General features: G+C 43.1%; 1 protein-coding gene across 2 annotated transcripts in view; it reads left to right on the top strand.

Moving 5' to 3' along the window:
• HS6ST2 (heparan sulfate 6-O-sulfotransferase 2) overlaps nt 1-16320 on the top strand; it is a 296226-nt gene extending 279906 nt beyond the window's left edge. For both annotated transcript variants that reach the window (XM_004587715.2, XM_058659054.1), the window contains one exon: nt 13236-16320. In XM_004587715.2, the coding sequence (XP_004587772.2) occupies nt 13236-14112 (877 nt within the window). In that variant the 3' untranslated portion in view covers nt 14113-16320. The remainder of the gene's footprint in view (nt 1-13235) is intronic.
• Nucleotides 16321-20007: the final 3687 nt, after the last annotated feature.

Here is a 20007-nt window from a genome sequence, read left to right as displayed (position 1 = left end):
ACACATTCAACTATCACTTACTTTAGTTTTAAGGCTCCAGACAAGCCAGCTGTAGCCCTGGCCTGTGGCACCCGAGGCTTGCTCGGGTGTCGGTGCAGAGAACTAATCCAGTGCATCAGAAGGGGGAAGCCAGGGAACGTGGCTCGCATGGTGAGACTAAGCAGTGCATGGGTCAGGGCAGTGGGTAAGACTTAAGCTCAGCGGTCATACAGACCTGACCATTGCTCACTGAGTAGCTGTTTGATTTCAAGAGGACTGCAAAGGACCCATAAGCTATTTATCTCTCCTTGTCTTTGTGATCATATTGCAATAACCATAGCAATGGACACTAGTGTGAGTAGCCCGTTATATGCCAAGCACAATTCTAAGAACTTTATAGCATCATTTGACATTTATCAATGGGGAAAACAATTTGAGAAATGAGTTGTTGCTAGGTGATTTTCTCATTCTTTAAATATCACAGGGTGTGTTTATACAAACTTAGAGGGTAACAGTGTCACTCAGCAATAACTCTATAGGCCACCAACATAACATGCGGTCCATCAGTGACTCAGTCATTGTTATGAGGAACACACCGCATTTCATCTTCATAGAGATCCTCCAGAAGATGGGCCCGCTTTGCAGTGCAGCCTGGTTAGGCATCACCTGCAATACCAGCATCCACATGGGCACATGGGTGCTGGCTCTAATGCCTATTGTTCTGCTTCTGATTCAGCTTCCTGCTAATCCCCAGGGAAAGCAGTGAAGGATGGGGCAAGTACTGGGGTTCCTGCCACCCGCATATCCACCTGGAACAGCCAAATGAAGCTCCTGGCTCCTGGCATCGGCCTGGCGCTGCCCTGGCCACACAGCCACTTGGGGAGTGAACCAGTGGATGAAAGATTTCTCTCTCTCTCTCTTTGTGTGTGTGTGTGTGTGTGTGTGTGTGTGTGTGTGTGTGTAAAACTCTGCCTTTCAAAAAAATGAAGTTTTTTTCTTTAAAAGAAGGATATGAGAATTTCCCCCATTCTAAGTGAGAAAAGTAGAAGCACACAGCTGATAAGGGCCAGAACTGGAGTTTGAACTCAGGAAGTCTGGCTCCAGCATAGCAGTGTCCAACAGAAATACAGTGCAAAACAAATTCAGAATTTTAAATCTTGCAGTGCCAAATTAAAAAAAAAATGAAAACTTACAGATAAAATTAATTTGAGTTATAGACTCTATTTAAACAACATATCCCAAACACTGTCATATCAGCATGTGATCAGAAGAAATAATAATCAATATGCTATTTGATCTTTTTTTTTCTTTAAAGATTTTTTTTATTGTTATTGGAAAGCCGGATATACAGAGAGGAGGAGAGACAGAGAGGAAGATCTTCCGTCCGATGTTTCACTCCCCAAGTGAGCCGCAACGGGTCGGTACACGCCAATCCGATGCCGGGACCAGGAACCTCTTCCGGGTCTCCCACACGGGTGCAGGGTCCCAAAGCTTTGGGCCGTCCTCGACCGCTTTCCCAGGCCACAAGCAGGGAGCTGGATGGGAAGTGGAGCTGCTGGGATTAGAACCAGTGCCCATATGGGATCCCGGGGCTTTCAAGGCAAGGACTTTAGCTGCTAGGCCACACCGCCGGGCCCTGCTATTTGATCTTTCTCAAAGCCTTGCAGCTCTTACTATCCTTGGAAACACTGAGTGTACTCCTCAGCCGGACTGACCATGTTTCCAGAGCTCAGTGATGTACCATGCTCGTTACAGTCACGGTGCCTGAAATGAAGAAATTAACAACCATTTAGTAGATGAGAAAGCTTACAGCACAGCACTTGTCACATTGAGGGAACCTGTTTAGTCATAACTGCTAGTGGTGTCCTCTTTGTTGTGCTGCTTGCTCACATTATACTGCCTAGCACCATCCCGCGTCACCACCACACCCCAGCACCTGCAATCTTGCACCCGGTCAGACCCTTTCTATCCTTGAGGACCCACTCAGATACCCCCCTCCTCTTCTGTGATGCCTTCCTTAACAACCAGCACAGTAATCACTTTGTTTTTTAAAGATTTACTTACTTGGAGATTTACAGAAAGAAGGAGAGATAGAAAGATCTTCCACCTGCTGGGTCACTCCCCAAGTGGCCTCAACTTAGCCAATCTAAAGCCAGATGTCAGGAGCTTCTTCCGGATCTCTCACGTGAGTGCAGGGTTCTAAGGTTCCAAGGCTTTGGGCCCAAAGTCTTGGGACCCTGCACCCGCGTGGGAGACCTGGAGGACGTTCCTGGCTCCTGGCTCCGGATCGGCATAGCACTGGCCATTGCGCTCACTTGGGGAGTGAATCATCGGATGGAAGCTCTTCCTCTCTGTCTTTCCTCCTCTCTATGTATCTGACTTTGTAATAAAAAAATAAATAAATCTTAAAAAAAATATCGTCTTTTCTGCTTTGTAACAGAAATATAAGAATGGCACAGAAAAGCATTATGGTTCACTGTGGATCAAAATGCAGCTATGCCACTTTTTTTCAAGTTGATTTTTGTATCCAGTAAGTGCTCTCCCTGGAATGGTTATGTACTGCTAAGGAGTCTAGTCTGTTGTGAAAAGAAGCAGTGAAAGTCTTGATTGTCCCAAGGCTCTTGAGGATGGGTCCTGCTCCCCACTTACCTTGACTTGGGTTGTCCAGGGAGCCTGGCTAAGGTTTGATTCCACGGCATTATGAAGAAGCAAAAGGAGAGGTTCAGCATCAAGATCATTTAGGTTTTTGCAGTGTTGGGAAGACAATCAAAAGAAATAGTGAATGTCACTGCTCTGTGTAACCCACTCTGCTCACTCTTAACATTAGAGGCCACAAGAACATGGCGATGAAAGTACCAAGAGTAGCGCATTTAAACAAACATCCACCCACTTCAAAATAGTCCGTTTGTGAAGTCTCACATTCCTTTTATGAGGCTTCTGCCACTGCTGATCACAGCATTTATGAAGTTTTTCTTCAGGGATTGCCAATATATGTATGAGTCACACAAAAAAATTAGTAAAAATGACAACCCCAGGGCTTGAGGGATGCACTCTCATCGGAGGCATATTTGCATTTGATTGTATTTAGTGTACTTTTGTTTAGTCTGTGCTCATATGTGTTCATTTGAAAGCCATCCTCGTATGTGTAGTGCAGGGTCCATGCAGTTGATTTTGCCATCATTAGCCATGGAAGGAGAGTAAGCCTTCAGCGTTAGTGGTTCAAAGTCACATACAACCCCGACTGCCTGCAGAGTTTACTTAGGACAACAAGCCACAGTTGTTGCTTTCCCACCACTCATCATTACTCCAAGAACAAGATGCGCCAAAGTTGAAGTTTGTTTAAATACAAAACTAAGCTACAGATATAATAAAATGTTCACTCCCATTGATTTGGTCTACGAATTTGTTTCCTTTCTTAAATTAACTTTTTATTGATCACTCCTGTGACCTTAACGTCTATAGGTTTGCTGGCCTTCTTCCATAAAAAAAAAATTGGCTTTGATATTTATTTCCCCCTGGAACAGTGCAGCAAAAACCTTATTGTGGCTTTTCATGAACCTGTGATCTCAAAGGAGACTCTGTTACAGCATGATCCTCACAGCTTTGCTCAGACCTAAGTTCCCTGAATTTTTCCTGAACAGAAATCAGTATTCCCAGAGTTTCTCCAAGGAATGCAGGGAAGAACTTGGATTTGATCTTGGGGACTCACTTGGCTCATTCACATTCTGTGTATTCCCTAAATATGATCTCTGAAGTCACATAACTAAGGAGAGTGGCTCTGCAGCTGTTGTTTGCATATATGTGTAGGTGCCTCTAGGAAGCGTTGTTACGATGTGGAGTGCCAGACCCCAGCGAACTCCCCCCTCCCCGAGCTCCCAATTCAAAACGTGGAGTCAGGAATCTGCGTCTTGAACACGTCTAGGTGATGCTGACGCTAGTGGTCCTGGGGCTGCCCTTGTTGAGAAGTAGCTGTTCAATTTGTCCAGAGAGCCAGAAGTCCTGGGTTCCATCTTCATCATGAGAATAGCGATATATTATTTACAGCGTTTGGGGGAGGTGATGTGTGTCAGGCACACAATGTCACCTGCTTGAGGCTATGCAGCTTTTCTCAGGAAGTGTTGTCTCTAGCTAGCCAGAGAATTTTCTACTTCAAAGTAGGGGTAGTGATTGAGTGTGCCTGGTGAATGTGCCAGCCTAGACACAGAGACAAGGGCTACTAAAAAGTATATACCTTGGGCCTAGAAGTATTCCTTACAGTTAAATTGACTCTCATGGGCTGTTGACACCTTGAGATTTGTAGGCAAGCTTCCCTCTCTCTTAGGACCTTAATTTTCCCATTTCTAAAATGAAATGTTTGGCTTAGATGATCTACTATCTTAAGGACTTCTTTTTGCCTTGACAGGTCTAGGATTCTGTGACTTACAACTCAGGCAATTACTTCCGAATAGTCTGTTAAGTCTATTAAACATAAAAGGTTTATCCCATTCTTGGAAATTTACACAAAGGAAATGAAATCGGCATCTGAAAGAGATCTGTGCCCCTTTGTTCATTACAGCTCATTGCATAATAGCTACCCTGATGTCTATCAACTGGAAAAACACAATATGATATATATATATATATATATATATATATATATATATATATGGTGGAATACTGCTCGGCTATTAAAAGAATGAAAACCTATCTTTTGCAACAAAATGAATGCAACTGTAGACCCTTATACTTAATGAAATAAGCCAGTAAAAAGGCAAATATATTATGCCTGATTTGTGGTAACTATTATATAGAGTGCCAAACATGCAGTGTATATGAGTATATTTGACATATTGAGATTTGTTTATTATTTACAGACCTTGGTTCCACCCCTGGAGGGCAGTGAGTTTTGTTTGTCTGTTTTTTACTTACTCATTGAATTCTTTAGTGGAAGATTAAGTTCTGATTATAGAGCCAATTGAAAGTAGGTTTTTGCAAACATTAAAAGATACAGGGAGAAGAGAGGATAGGATTAAAGAAAATAGTAAGAGCACATTCTTAAAATTGTATATATGAAATATTTATTTATATAAAATAACCTGTTTTATGTTAAAAATATATATATATATATATACACACATATCTATATATATTTTTTAAATGAAGTGTTTGTGTTTAACCTAGCTGTTGTCCTGCACAGGAGTCAAGCTTCTGACGCTGTCTTCCTACTAACACAGTCTGGGGGGCAGCTGCAATGGCTCAAGTAATTGGGTGCCTGTCATCCACATGGAGCACCTGTATTACGTTCCAGCTTTGGCTCTGGCCTGGCCCAGCTGCAACCCCAGCCATTGAGAGCACTTGGGAAACCAACCAATGCATGTGATCGCGTGTTTGTCCTCTCTGTTCCTCTCCCTCTCTCTCTCTCTCTCTCTCTCTCTCTCTCTCTCTCTCTCTCTCTGTGTGTGTGTGTTTATGTCTACCTCTCAAATAAACATCCACAGTTTTAATAGAAAGAATGCAACAAGTAGTTCTTAGTTTTGTCCCTTTACTTATTTTTGATATCCACAAATTTCTGGGCCTTCCTTTATACTAGGCACTACACCGAAAGAGGCTGCAATTAAATACAGCTAGACTTAAAAGTATTGTATAAATAAACAAAGGATAAGGGAAATGAAAAGGCTAATTGCATTGCCTTGGATGACTGTTTTATATAATGTATATGTCTTGAAATACTACACTGTACCCACATAACCACGCACAAGTATGGCATGTAAATCCAAATTTTGAAGGTAAATGAATGAAAAGGACAAGTCTCTATCACTAGCATAAAATATTTTATATGTGTTTTAATAGTGACATCTAGTGGTTTTTTCTTATCAAAGTCTTAGACATGTGTTTTTCTATTAGCTCATCCTAAGCTATGCTGCTTCTGCTACACACATCCATTCAGCAATCTTTTATTAATCATGTTATGTCAAATGTTGTGCCAAGGAGCTGGTAGTGTGGTGCAGCAGCTTAATTAAGCTGCCCTTTGGGATGCCACATGACATATTGGAGTAATGATTCAAGTGCTGGATATTCCTGTTTTGATCCAACTCCTTGATAATGTGCTTGGGAAGCAGAGTAAGACAGTTCAAGTAGCTGAGTTCTTGCCCCCCATGTGGGTGACCATGATGGAGCTCCTGGCTCCTGGCTTTGGCCTGGAACCTGGAACACACCTGTCTGCCGAGTGGTGAGGACATTTGGAGAATATATCAGCAGATGGAATCTTCTCTCTCTCTCTGATGTGTGTGTGTGTGTGTGTGTGTGTGTGTGTGTTACTTCAAGTTGCAGATAAATATATAAATCTTAAAACACGTCAAGGTTGTTAAAAGATACTTGCCCTCCACCCCTCTGGAATTCATAGTCCCGTGAATGGGAGGTTGGCAAATTATTAGACAGAACACATACTTACAAATGCTACCATGGGAGAATACCAGGATAGATAGAACAGAAGTTAAGGAAGGTTTCATGGAGCATGTGGGCTTTGAGCTGAGTGTTGAAGGCATTCACTACTTAAGCTACAAAGGCCAAGTAGAACTCACTCAAAAGAGGGGGTATTCTATTTGCAAAAAGTAAGGAGTCTGTATGGTTCCTTGGAAAAGTATGGAAACTTTTATAGAGCTGAAGCATAAAGGTATGGAGCAGGGTTTCTCAGTCTTGGCACTATTGACAAAAGTAATGAAGATCTATCCCTGGGAAATTCTGGCAAGAGTAGATTTGAAGGCTATTAAGAATGAGAATCAGCAAGATTTGGGGGAAATGTTTAGATGTTGGGAGAGAGGGGTTAGGATGACCTCCTTGTTTCTTGGCTGGCTAATGCCTACATCGGTTGCTGTTGTTTCCACAATTGCTCTTCCATTCACAGGGAAACATTGACCTAGACTTGCAGAAGTGAAGCAGATTCCCTGTGCAATAATTCCCAATTTTCCTGTGTACAATGAGACAAAGTAAGACTCATATATCATGGAGCAAGTTGATTACGCACAGATAGGTAGCAAGCAGTGACGACAATCTTGGATCCACTGAGAGTCAGTCTCACAAGTTTCCAGGAAGCTGCCTAGGCCAGACAGATGCTTGACTTGAACCACTTCATTACAGCTAAGGGATGCTAAAAAGTAATCTATCCTGGACTTACACAAAGGGGGCTTCAAAAAGTTCATGGGAATGTGTAGCATGAAAAAAATCTATGCATCCATTTTGAATATTGTTTTTGCACTGAAGCCAGTATCTTGGTCAGCACTTCATATCAGGGGGTCTGCTCTTCATATCAGAGGGTCTGCTCTTCATATCAGAGAGTCTGCTCAAGGCCCTGGCTTCCACTTCCTGCTAATGCAGCTGAGAAAGCTGTGGAAGATAGTAGAAGTCCTTGGGCCCTTGCTGCCAATGTGGGAGCTCCAGATGGAGTTACTGTGGCTGCAGCCTGGGTCAGAATTGACTGTGGGGTGGGCATTTCTGGAATGAATCAATGAATAAATCTGTGTCTCTTCCTCTCTCTGTCCCTCTGCTTTTCAAATAGATAAATCTTGAAAAAAACTGCTTTGTACCAAGAGAGTCTAATCTTTTAATTGTATTTTCCCCCACAAACTTTTGAAAGCCTACTTTGTATCACCATGCAGCTTCCTAGCAAATTTGTGAAGGCCATCTGCCTTGCAGGAAGGGAGGAGTGAAGCCCTGGTGGTGCCAGATGGTTCTCTTATCTCAAAACCTCAAGATGTTACCCTCCCTGGGAGGGAGAAGAGCAAGGCCGGGCTGCTTCAGGCAGCTACTCCCTATTGCAGGATGTTGCATTCTCAGCACACACTAGCTACAGTTATTCTTGAAAACTACAGGCAAGAAGAGGGGGAGCTGGGTCAGTGCCAGGCCACCCAGAGAGCCTCTTCCAGTAGCAGGTGATGGACTTTTCTCTATATTGTCCCTATAAAGACGCCATGCGCCCACCAAGGCATTCAATAATCATTCATTAAATTAACTCAGGTAACTAATGGGGAGTCATGACTCCAATAAAAAAAAAAATGACAACTGGTCGTCTCAGTTAAGTGACGCATTTGATCACAAAGTAAGTCCTATCTAATTCCTACTAGCTGAATAGAGCAATTGTGATTTGCTTGGGGATTGAGCTTATTTCTCTCTCTCTTTTTTAAAAAGATTTATTTCTTAAAATTTTTTATTGGAAAGTCAGATATACAGAAAGGAGGAGAGACAAAGAGAAAGATCTTCTGTCTGATGATTCACTCCCCAAGTGAGCGCAACGGCCGGTGCTATGCCAATCCGAAGCCAGGAGCCTGGAGCCAGGAACTTTGTCCAGGTCTCCTACACGGGTACAGGGTCCCAAGGCTTTGGGCCGTCCTCGACTGCCCTCCCAGACCACAAGCAGGGAGCTGGATGGGCAGTGGAGCTGCCGGGATTAGAATCGTTGCCCCTATGGGATCCCTAGGAGGACTTTAGCCGCTAGGCCATGCCTCCGGGCCCTAAACTTATTTTTCTTGTTTCAAATGAAATCTGCATATTCTGCAGCACCTGTTAGATTTATCTCAGCTCGAAGGGAGATCCCCAGAAACTACCACAGACCTACACTCATCTGCATCTTGTTCTCTTTTGACCAATGCCTGGATAGAGGCCTTGCAATAGGAACACCAAAGTATGGTGAGGACATAGGGGTGTCTCATCAGAAGGCGCATGCATTCTGGTGGGCTTAGGCTTACTGTAACAAGAAGAAACTAAAGAGAGTTGCACATCAGTTACATCAGTCCAAGACAATGCGGAGTGGGTGTCACAATGGCATGTATGTGGAAAATGGAAACAGTTTTGCTTACCGCGGGTCGGTGGTTAGGCATGACTGCCATGAAGAGTCATGTGATCTGAGACCACATGAAGAATGAGGGAGGTGATAGATTGTCCCCTCCGGTCACTTGTCAGACCATGGCTGGAAGAAATGCCATAACTGATGAAGTGGGACAAGTTCAGAGGCAGCAATAGGACCATGAAGGGGGCGCTGAAGCAGCATATACCATAATTGAACACCATATTTAACTTAAAGACAAACTTCTGGGTATGTAAATACTGTCTTCAAATATCTGAGTGTACCCACGTGATCCTGAAATCACATCCCCGTGGATATGCTAGCAACCAAGTAACCCTTTTAGCTGACAGCCACATATCATTGTCTTAAGCCCCAGGGGCTCTCTGAGTGCTAGGTGGGAAGTGGAGCAGCCAGCATGCAAACTGGTGTCCATAAGGGATCCCTGTACTTGAAAGGGGGGATCAGCCAATTGACCTATTGTGCTGGGCCCGATATACAATTTATGCTTTTAAATTAATTTTTATTTTAACTTCCATATAACATTATACATCTTTATGCAGTACAGTGCAATGACTCACCAAAAGTATACATTATGTAACAGTCAAATCCATCTGCTCAAAGGTGTATCGCTACCTTGTGGTGAGAACATTCAAAATCATGTCTTTGACACCCATGAGATGAACACATTTTCCTGCCGTACAATATGCTGATTTTTACCTGTGTTGCTTTATTCATGCTGATCCTTCCATGCTACACCTGTTTCAGCTTTTATACCCTCAGTTGTTTTGGGAGCAAAGACTACTTTCCTAAAAGGTCTTCCATCAGAATAATGAGCATCATGATTAATTTTTTTACAAGCTTGATTTATCTGTTTATTTGAAAGAGTTACAGAGAGAGAAGGAGAGACAGAGATCTTCTATCTGATAATTCACTCCCCAAATGGCTACAGTAACCAGAACTGGGGCCAGGCTGAAGTCAGAATCCAGGAGCTTTTTCTGGGTCTTCCAAGGAAGTGATAAAAGGGCCAAAGGACCAGGGCTATCCTCCGTTGCTTTCCTAAGCTATTAGCAAGAAGTTCTGTCAGAACTGGAATAGCCAGGACTCGAACTGGCATCCATGTTGGATATTGGCACGCAGGCAGCAGCTCAACTCACTATGCCACGGTGTTGGTTACGCATCCTGGATCCTTTACGCAACAAAATCGCCATACCTCCCTTCACAGTTCTGCGGCCCAGTGGACACTGGGCATTTACCCTTCAACAGATCTTAATTTTTCACCCCCCAGTTTGTATTTTCAAACATCAGGTGCTTTTCAAGTTGGACTAGTCTGGGCCCTGAGACCGTTTTCCTTGGAAGAACGGAAATGTTGACACTGACTCTCTAGTTACTGTCATCTGAGTCCAGGTAGCTTTTTAGCACCAAGGCAGTTCATGCATGCATGCGCACATGTGTGTATATGTCTAATTCCTTTCTTATAGAGCTCATCAAGACAGTGTAGAGCTAGCAAGACTGAGGCTGCCAGTACTGGACCGTCCTCACTCCAGCTAGCCACTAGGCAACCTTCACGATATAGGTGTACTGGACACACGCATCTGTAACAGAAAAGCTTCTGGATGCCTGTGTCCGTTTCTCTGTGTTGTCTGGCCTCTCTGCAGGTTCGTACTTACCAAACCTCAGTTCTCACACTAACCTGATGATGCTTAGAGTCTCCTTGCGCTGAAAGACCAGAAGGAACTTTTAAGGAGAGCCTCTGCTGGGTACTGCGGTGCACTCTAAACTCTACCAGCAGATGGCACTGGAGGCTTACACCAGTACAAAAGACTGGGGCTGGAGAATTGTCAGCTAAGCATGAAGGTGACTTCATTATAGAGTTTAAAAATGCCCAGCGGCCCCCATTACAATGCATGCCCGGAAAACCTTGTTGAAAGGTTAACTCAAATGTGTCACTGCACTTCATGCACTTTTCCCCCTACAAATCATCTGATTAATTGCCTCTGAACTGTTGCCTCAGGCATAGCATAAAGTCTCCATAATGTGTACTGAATGAATGAATGAATGAATGAATGAATACAACTAGGAGTAGGAGGAGACAGCCCATGGGCATAGTAGTAACCTTGGTCAGTAAGGGTTACTGGGGAACCAAAGTTTAGCAGTGTATCTTTATAGAGTTGATTTTTTTTAGTGGCACCAGCCAAGGTCAGACAGTCCTGGGAAAAGTATTGAGAAAAATTAAGGCTCTGTAGGCCCCCATCTCCACACTCACCCCTAGATGTTTTTCTTGTGCCCACTGCTTGTTTATTCTAGAAAACATATAAAGTGGATTTTTAAAAAGATGAATGTTTAAAATTTTCCCATGAATTTTTGCAAGGTGCTTGGGAGGTGCTCCAGAGCCTTTCCCTGTCCCCAGCTCTCCACCCTCACCCTGAAACAGTTCTTTACATAGGCTGCTTTGAAAGAGTTACTGAGATTCAGCTCTGTGCCAAGTATAAAATCCAACAAACATGTTGGAATGGATGCGAAGAAGGTTACATAAAAATAAGGCCAAGTTCCTATCCTGGAAAAGACAGATTACATGGAAATAGAAACAAGCAATTGTAATTTAATATCAAGATGTTTTTAACAAGGACTGTATTGTGGCATGCCAGATAGGGCCTTTGCCTGAAACACTGATTTTCCATATGGGAGCCAGTTTGTGTCCTGGCTGCTCTCTGTTGGTGGCCTGAGCGAAGCGGCAGAGGATGGCTCAAGTTTTTAGGCCCCAGCACTTACATGGGAGACCCCGAGAAAACTCCTGGATTCTGCCTTCCACCTGACGTAACCCTGGTTATTGCAGCCGTCTGAGGTGTGAACGAACAGATGGAAGATGTCTCTCTCTCTCTCTCTCTCTCTCTCTCTCTCTCTCACTGAATTATAAATAAGTAAATATTTTGTAGTGTTTGAACCAACACAGAGTGCAAGTACCATGGTAGTCCAGAGGAAGAAGTGGTGACTGTCAGCTAGGAGTGTGTGGTAAAATGGAACTTGGACTTGAAGGCTGAGTAAAAATTTTCCAGCTAAGAAGGAAGGTCCTGCCAGGTAGAGGAAATGCCATGCACAGAATAGACACAGAGGAAAGCTCTTGGGAGGCCTGGGTTGCTGGAAACTGAAGAGCCAGGAGAAATGGTCCTCAGAGGACACCAGTCAGCCAGGGACTGAGCGCATTTCTGTTCACAACCACCATTCCTGCAGAGGGAGACAAGAACACTTCTCAAACAGTTTTAAGCCATTCCTTGAGTGTCCTCTAAGAAATGAAAGAAATAGTCCATATTTGTGGTTTTGTTTCCACCGAATATCTTTCCATGTGCCTGTCCTTCACCCACCTTGCCTGATTAGAAGCTCACTTCTTGGACACAGCACCATCATAGGTTGTTTCTTTCCATGGCTCTGCACCTGCATGTCATTGGGACATTGATGTTTTGAGGGCTCTGGGGAAATGAGTGTGTGCACCTGCTGGGCATGGACGTGAGTGTGTCGTATGTGGCTTAAATGTTTGCTGGCCTGCTGTGTAAGCCAGCCACATGATCTATTTGCAGTGCCAAAGAACAGAGCCATACTGCAGAGCCTCTGTACCTGCTGGCAGTCACGTGACCTGTCAATGGTTAATGCAAAGGGCCATTTGGGAACTGATAGAGTTAAATTTCTTACCCTGGGACTATTATTATGTGAGCAAGGGATGAAACCAAGGTAGGAGCTTGCGCAGGTGCTGCTGGCAGCTACCCTTTCTGTTTCAGGCAGTGATTGGCCACAATGTTTGTTTCTGGAGGCCTAGGTTGTTCTGCCTATCTTTACATTCCACGTCCGTAACCTATCGGGCCTTGATGCTATGACAACAGCCAAAGTCAAGTCTCATATCAAACACTCTCTGAATTGAGGGTGTTCTTTTTTAATAAGACTTTCAGATTCTTCTGGATATTGGAAAAATGCTTCATGCATATTGAATAAAAAAGATAAGAGTTTGAGATCACTTATCAACTCCATTTCATGTTCATAAATCATTGCTCCCATTGAGTGTCCATTTCATGGTCAGAGGATGGGGCTTCACCTACTTAGTCAATATGTCAGTGGAGAGATTAGGCAAATGTTGGAGAGGGAGGAATAGAGTGGAAGGCAGAGTGCTGAACAAAGAGGCTGACGTCTTGAGTGTAACCTTCTTGTACCTGCTTCAGCTGCAAATTGAGTGAATGAAGTAGCTATTGGGCTTGGCTGATGGAATTCACACAGGGGGACTGCAGCAGAGTGTCCAGGACACATGCCATTGGAACCTGAGTGTTGGCCCTCGTCCCTCCTCCGTCTCTCCCCTTTCATACTGGCTAGTGAACATCACACCGTGCCATGTCCCTCCATACTCAGCCTCTGTCCCGCACATCTCTGATCTTTGCTCTTTCTGTGTTGTCTGTAGGAACTTCCACTACATCACCATCCTCCGAGACCCGGTGTCCCGGTACCTGAGTGAGTGGAGGCATGTCCAGAGAGGTGCGACCTGGAAAGCGTCCCTGCACGTGTGCGACGGGAGGCCCCCGACGTCGGAAGAGCTGCCCAGCTGCTACACTGGTGACGACTGGTCTGGCTGTCCTCTCAAGGAATTCATGGACTGCCCTTATAATCTCGCCAACAACCGCCAAGTGCGCATGCTCTCCGATTTGACTCTTGTCGGCTGCTACAACCTCTCTGTCATGCCCGAAAAGCAAAGAAACAAGGTCCTTCTGGAAAGTGCCAAAGCAAATCTGAAGCACATGGCGTTTTTTGGCCTCACGGAGTTTCAGCGGAAGACTCAGTATCTGTTTGAGAAGACCTTCAACATGAACTTCATCTCGCCGTTTACCCAGTATAATACCACTAGGGCGTCTAGCGTAGAGATCAATGAGGAAATCCAAAAGCGTATCGAGGGACTGAATTTTCTGGATATGGAATTGTACAGCTATGCCAAAGATCTCTTTCTGCAAAGGTATCAGTTCATGAGGCAGAAAGAGCATCAGGAGGCCAGACGGAAGCGTCAGGAGCAGCGCAAATTCCTGAAGGGAAGGTTCCTTCAGACCCATTTTCAGAGCCACAATCAGGGTCAGAGCCAGACTCCAAGTCAGAACGTGAGTCAGTATGCGAATGTGAATGGCAGCCAGAGTCTGATGCACACTCTGATGCAGAATGTGACTCAGAGCTCGAGTCAGAAGGAGGCCCGGGACAGCCCGAGGCAGACAGCAGGGCAGGGCCAGAACGACAGTGGCAGCTCCAGCAATGGCACCAATGACTACATAGGAAGTGTAGAGAAATGGCGTTAATGGAGTCAGAGAGGCTTGGGCACACTTACCCCAAAGCGCCACTCAAAGAGGAAGGCATATGCCGAGAGGTGAAAGAGTCCACACACACCCTGCTTACTTAACTTGGGAAGAAGGAAACACAGAAACGAAACAATAGTTTAGCTGTTGCCTTTACAGTTGCCTTTGAATTCAGTGTTATACTGTGCATGAGTGGAACAGATCTCAGTATGCAATTAATTTGTTTTAATTGGACTATTTATGAGACCCAAAAGTCAAACCAAATTCACCAGAAATTACTGTTTAGATATTTAAAGAAGTTCTTAAATTAGTTACAGAGACAAAATGAAAACATCAAACATGACCATGTAACTTATGGCTAAGAAATGGATTTTAAATGATTCATGATACACTTGTTAAAACCCAATCTTAGAAGCAAAGTTCTTTCCCCCAAGGATAAGCATAAGTATAAAACAAGTGACTGCAGAGAAACACGAAATCACTCATTTTGTTCTGATTTTCACAAGGAAGCTATTTAAGTAGGATAGCAACTGATGATAAATTTCACCAAAATATGTAGAAAATGAAAAATTCTTTTCCCTATTATGGGTAGTTTTATATAAAAATTCTGGCTTTTCAAGAAAAGGATTCCTACCTTGTAATTTAAGAGATGTTTAAAATTTTAGACTTTTTCTACCTTCTACAGTATAAAGGTTTTAAACAGGGTGTATCTCATCAAACAAAACACTTTTGTTTCCAAATAGAATACCAATTGTAAAGAGCTACTTTCCAGATGCTTCTAGGGCACTGTCATCTTGATGGTTCTGGAATGTTCTTGGCGCTGCTTCTCATTCATTTTAAGGCTTCTCCCAGTTGGGCTCATTCCAAACATACTCATGTATAGAATCTTTCTTCATCATCTAAATGGTGTGTTGCTGAATTTATTGTGGTATATAATAATCCTGCATTTAAAGTCAGGACTTTCTTTCTAGAAACTTGTCTTATCAATGTTTGTGTAGTAGGGTCCTTATCAAGAAACTCTTCAACTGGATAATGTGTCTAAAAACATTGCTGAATTTATTCTTAAAATCAGATATAATTGAACCCGAATGTGAACTGTTCTTTACTTTTTGTACATCTTTATTGTAATGTTTCTGGTTGGACTTGCTATTTCCAGCCATTTAGTTTTTTACGTTGACATGTTTTATAGAGAATTACAAATCAAAGGATGATAAATAGTAGAATGGATATTAGGGTAGCCAGAGGTCTTCAACAACTCCTCCTTGATACTTCAGGTAATTCTTTTACCAAATTTTTCTTTAAGAAAGAACAAAAGTAAAATGTATCCTGACACGAAGTATCAGGAACGTGAGTTAGAAGAGTGATTTACTTATTCAAGTCTGTGCAAAGAGACCACTTTTATGGATTACAAATTGACCAATGTAGAACGAAGTATGTAACCCACTGTGCCATCAAGCACATGTCTGATTCTGGCAGTTTCTATTGTATGTGTTTTGCTACATTTTTGTGAGGACTTGGCTATCAATCAAACAAGGTGATTGGGGGTGGCATTTCTATTTTCAGTAAGAACAGGCTTGGAAGTGTGACTGTAATGTCACATCTTGTCCCATCTTCTCATGTGCATGATCTAGTTTCATCTGTAATAATAGGGCCACAAGCTAGACAAGAAATATTTGAATTTAAAATGTGTTTTCTTGACTTTGAGCTTGGATTATGACTTCCACCTTTTGTTTGGCCAACAGTATCACAGTCCTGAGGATTTTGCAACCTAAAAACCTGCAAGGAAATTCTTTTTTTTTTTTTTTTAAAAATATGCCTTGATGTCAAAGTGTTTTAGAGTGAAGCTATTTTGTGTACACTGTGGTTTTAAACTATGCTGTCGAGTACTTTGGTATTTCAATTCTGTTTGAGTTTTAACTGAAGGTGGTTGTTCGTCAAACTGACAGATAGTGCTGGAAAGCAGGGTGAAGCCCAAGCCAGTGGAAGAGCTTGTTGCAGAAAAACCATTTTGTGCTACTGCTGTGGTGTGCATGGTTTGCAGAGGTACAGTACATTTTCTGTGTCTGTGCTGAGTATTGTATATAGGGGATGATCTAAATACACATCTTTGTCATCATCATGTAAATCCCATGATTTCAACTGTAAACTTCTGTCCAATGATGTAGCTTTACAAACCATTCACTGATTTTTTTGTGTAATTTAACAATAGATATGAAATAAAGTTTAAATTACAGGCTCTGAGTCATTTCCTGATTGGCGGGTGCATCTAATGAACCTTGTGACATCATAGACCAGAACAGAATTTCTTTTCACAAGTTTTTCTTTCCTTTTGGAAATGAGATGGCCTACTCAGATCTCACACTAACATTGGGTCCAGGAACTACAAGGTTTGGTATGTAAATGAAGTGCTCATATATTTTAATTTCAAAGTTCCTAAAAGTTAATTTACACACATTCAAGAGCATTTGCAAAGGAAAAATAGCTGTGTTGGGTTTATATTTCTCCCCTCCATCTGTAGACTAATAAAGGTAATAATTAACATATTGGTACAGTTTGTTCTAATTTGGCTGCTAAGGAAATAGGTTATTGACATAGCCCAGCAACAAGTTATAATGAAGAAATAATGCATTGGCTCCATTCCTAAGCACTTAATTGGAATTCTTAACAGGAGTTATAACCAAGTCAGAACAGGATACATTTCAGGCATGAGGTGTAGAGGAGGGAGGATTTACTTTCAGAGCAGATGTGTGTAATTGATAAAAAGCCTGACAGCATCACACAAACCCATGGTGCCTGAGACACAGGAGAGTCATGGCATAGTCTAGCTTGGTGATGTGCAGTTCCCAGCTTTCTAGCTTTGTCCTGAAGATACTGTTCCCAAGCCTTGCAAGTTGAGAAGGGAGACCAGGGGATTCCTTGATTCTAAATGGTGGCCACTGGGCAGAGAGCCAGCAGTTCCTGCTCTCCCACCTTCCCTAGAGATCAAATTAAGCAAACAACCAAACACAGGTGTTCTGCATAAAATGATAGCAAACAACGCCAACTGTCCTTTGCCAACGCCCAACCCTCTCGCTGAGACTGTGGAATAACGCAGGCCACCTGCTGGAGAGAACATGCTCACACTGAGAGTTGTAGTGGTCCGAGGAATCCCATTCACACCCTCCAAAGGCTCAGACCTTCACAAATGTGCAAAGCCTTCAGACCTTCAGGAGAAAATGATCCTGAGAACAAAGCGAAGTGGCTGTCGCTCAGTACAAATGGCACTGTTCGGAGCAGCCAGGGCAGGAATCCAACAGCTACTGCCCTGGGGCCGAATGCAGCTTTCGGCATGCTTTAGTCAATCAAATTGTATTGGCAACTACTCGTGCCCAATGCTTTGCGTATTTTCTCTGGCTGCTCCTGGGCTACAATACAGCAGCAGGAGGAGGAGTTACAAGCAAAAAGTCTAAAATAGTTATTTTCTCACCCTTTGGAGAAAAGGGTGGCTACAGAGCCAATAAAAATTCCCTAAATACTGAGAACTTGGAAGAGTTTCTTCCTGAGCCAAGTCATAAAGAATGGAGTGATGTGATTTTTAACAGCACAATTTCTAAAAGCAGAACCTCGCACACTACCTCTGTTGAGGATCTACTACGCAAAAGTCACTGCGGTAAGCTTGAAAGCAGAAAACCTGATCTTTGTCATTCTCCAGATTAAGGAAATCAAAGCTAAATGCTGCGTCAGCATGTATAAGTAAAAGCTTAATTAGTTCTTCAGAACTCCTAGCTACTTTTGGCATCCACTAGATCCTTGTGGATACATGTATTCGTGTGTGTGTGTGTCTGACAAAAGTAAAATTTTCTATGCATCTCCCAGTTTAATTCCAGATCTTTCTCCTTATCCTATTCACACTCAAATGGAATCAAATATAATCCCTCACACAATACTTATTTTAAGTAATGAAACTTTAGGGACTAATGTTGTGGCACAGTGGGTTAAGCAGCTGCCTGCCTGGCAGGCACCTCATATCAAAATGCTGTTTTGAGTCCCAATCAGGGTGCTAGTTGGAGTCCCAGCAACTCCACTTCAAATCCAGCCCCCTGCTAACTGCTAATGCAGCCTTGGAAAGGATGGAGTTTCAGATTCCTGGCTTCCACCTGACCCATCCCTGACTCTCAAGGAGTGAAGCAGCAAGTGGAAGAGGTCTCTCTTCTTTCTGTACATGTATTCTCTCCCTCTTTGTCCCTCTATCTCTCCCCACCATCTCCCAGTATCTCCCTCTTGCATCATAGGTAGTTAAAGAGTTTACCAGAGCAAGAGAATGTGCAAAATTAGGTTTAACTGAACACACTTACAATAAAACAGTGGGCACATAACAAACCATAAGCTGACTACTAAGCTTCAGAGTATACCCACAAAGAGACATGCTTGTAACTATAGTACCATCATAATTAGGGTGAATTTCTCCCATGGTGCAATAAGATTTCTCAGATAAGAAATTTGCATTTCGGGGTGAAGCTTAGGGGCTGAAGCACTGTTTGCTTTAGGAATTTCCCAGTGATCTGGGGGCAGTACTCCACATGTGTGTCACTCAAATCAATCAATCTTTTGCAAAAAATGTCTCATAATAATGATAGTAGTAATATGAAAGTTTATTGTTTGAATTGTTACTCAAACATCCTTTCTCTTTAAAAAAAAGATTTATTCATTTTTATTGCAAAGTGATATCTCTCTCTCTCTCTCTCTCTCTCTCTTTAGAGAGAGATCTTCCATCCATTAATTCACTTCCCAAGCAGCCACAATGGCCGGAGCTGAGCCAATCCGCAGCCAGGAGCCTCTTCCAGGTCTCCCACATGGGTGCAGGGTCCCAAGGCTTTGGGGTCATCTTTGACTGCTTTCCCAGGCCACAGGCAGGGAGCTGGATGGGCTAGGAATTAGTCGCTAGGCTACCACGCTGGGCCCCAAACATCCTTTTTTTAAGGCCCAGCTGTTCTGCAGGATTTTCTTTCCAAAACAGGAATCTAATGGGGGGTTTACTCTAATTCTCTAAACTGGCTAGAATTGTGGAATGAGGGTGTAGGGTCTAAGAACACGCTGAACTTGAATCTTAGCTTCACAACTTTCAGCTTGGAGGTTTTGTGAAAGTCATTAACCTTAGTATGCTTTGGAGAAATCCTTTATAAGTGAAGAAAGTAAGACCCACACTTCAGGGGCTTAATGTAAAAATTTAATGAGTTCATATCAGCACAGTGGCTGACTTGGAAAAGCAACTTGTATGTGCGTGATAGTCTTGTTCTCATTATTTGCATTCTTAGCCCCGAGGCTGGGTGTCTGCTGACTTCAATGTCTTCAGGAGCTAATAACTGCCTCCAGATCAAGAATTGATAATGTTTGTGAGAAAATTAGTGAAAAACTAATATTTGCCCTACTGTGACAAGTAAAAATACTACCACTACTATTAATAATAAAAACCCACACTTTGGTGGGGGAGGGGGAAACCAAACCTCTAAAGTTCCATAATCAAGCGCCTAGAGACCTAAGGTGCACTTCTGAGATTTGAATATTGCCAGTGAGACAAGTATTCTGAGAGATGTAATTCGTAAAATGCCAAATGAGTCACCGATAGTCTTCAGCAATGAAACTGCATTATCTGATAGCCCTGGCTGATTTGGGCCTTGCTCTATCACGCTCTGCCAAGCATGACTCACTGCCAACCTCCTTCCCTCCCACCTGCTTGCCCCCAACAGTGCCACAGTCTCCGCGTGTCTGTCTGATGCCATGTGAGAGGGCTGCCAGGGTCCGGCCACCTCCCTCCCAGCTCTGCTGGGCACATGGGATCCCCGTACTCCAAGCTGCTGTTCTGGGTCAATGCGGCACGTCCAGCATACTCCATTAAAATGCATATATGCCACCTGGAGG

Source organism: Ochotona princeps, chromosome X (assembly GCF_030435755.1).
Source record: "Ochotona princeps isolate mOchPri1 chromosome X, mOchPri1.hap1, whole genome shotgun sequence".
In the NCBI taxonomy this organism is placed as follows: Eukaryota; Metazoa; Chordata; class Mammalia; order Lagomorpha; family Ochotonidae; genus Ochotona; species Ochotona princeps.
The sequence above is the reverse complement of the archived record's forward strand: the minus strand, read 5'-3'. Positions and strand labels throughout refer to the sequence as shown.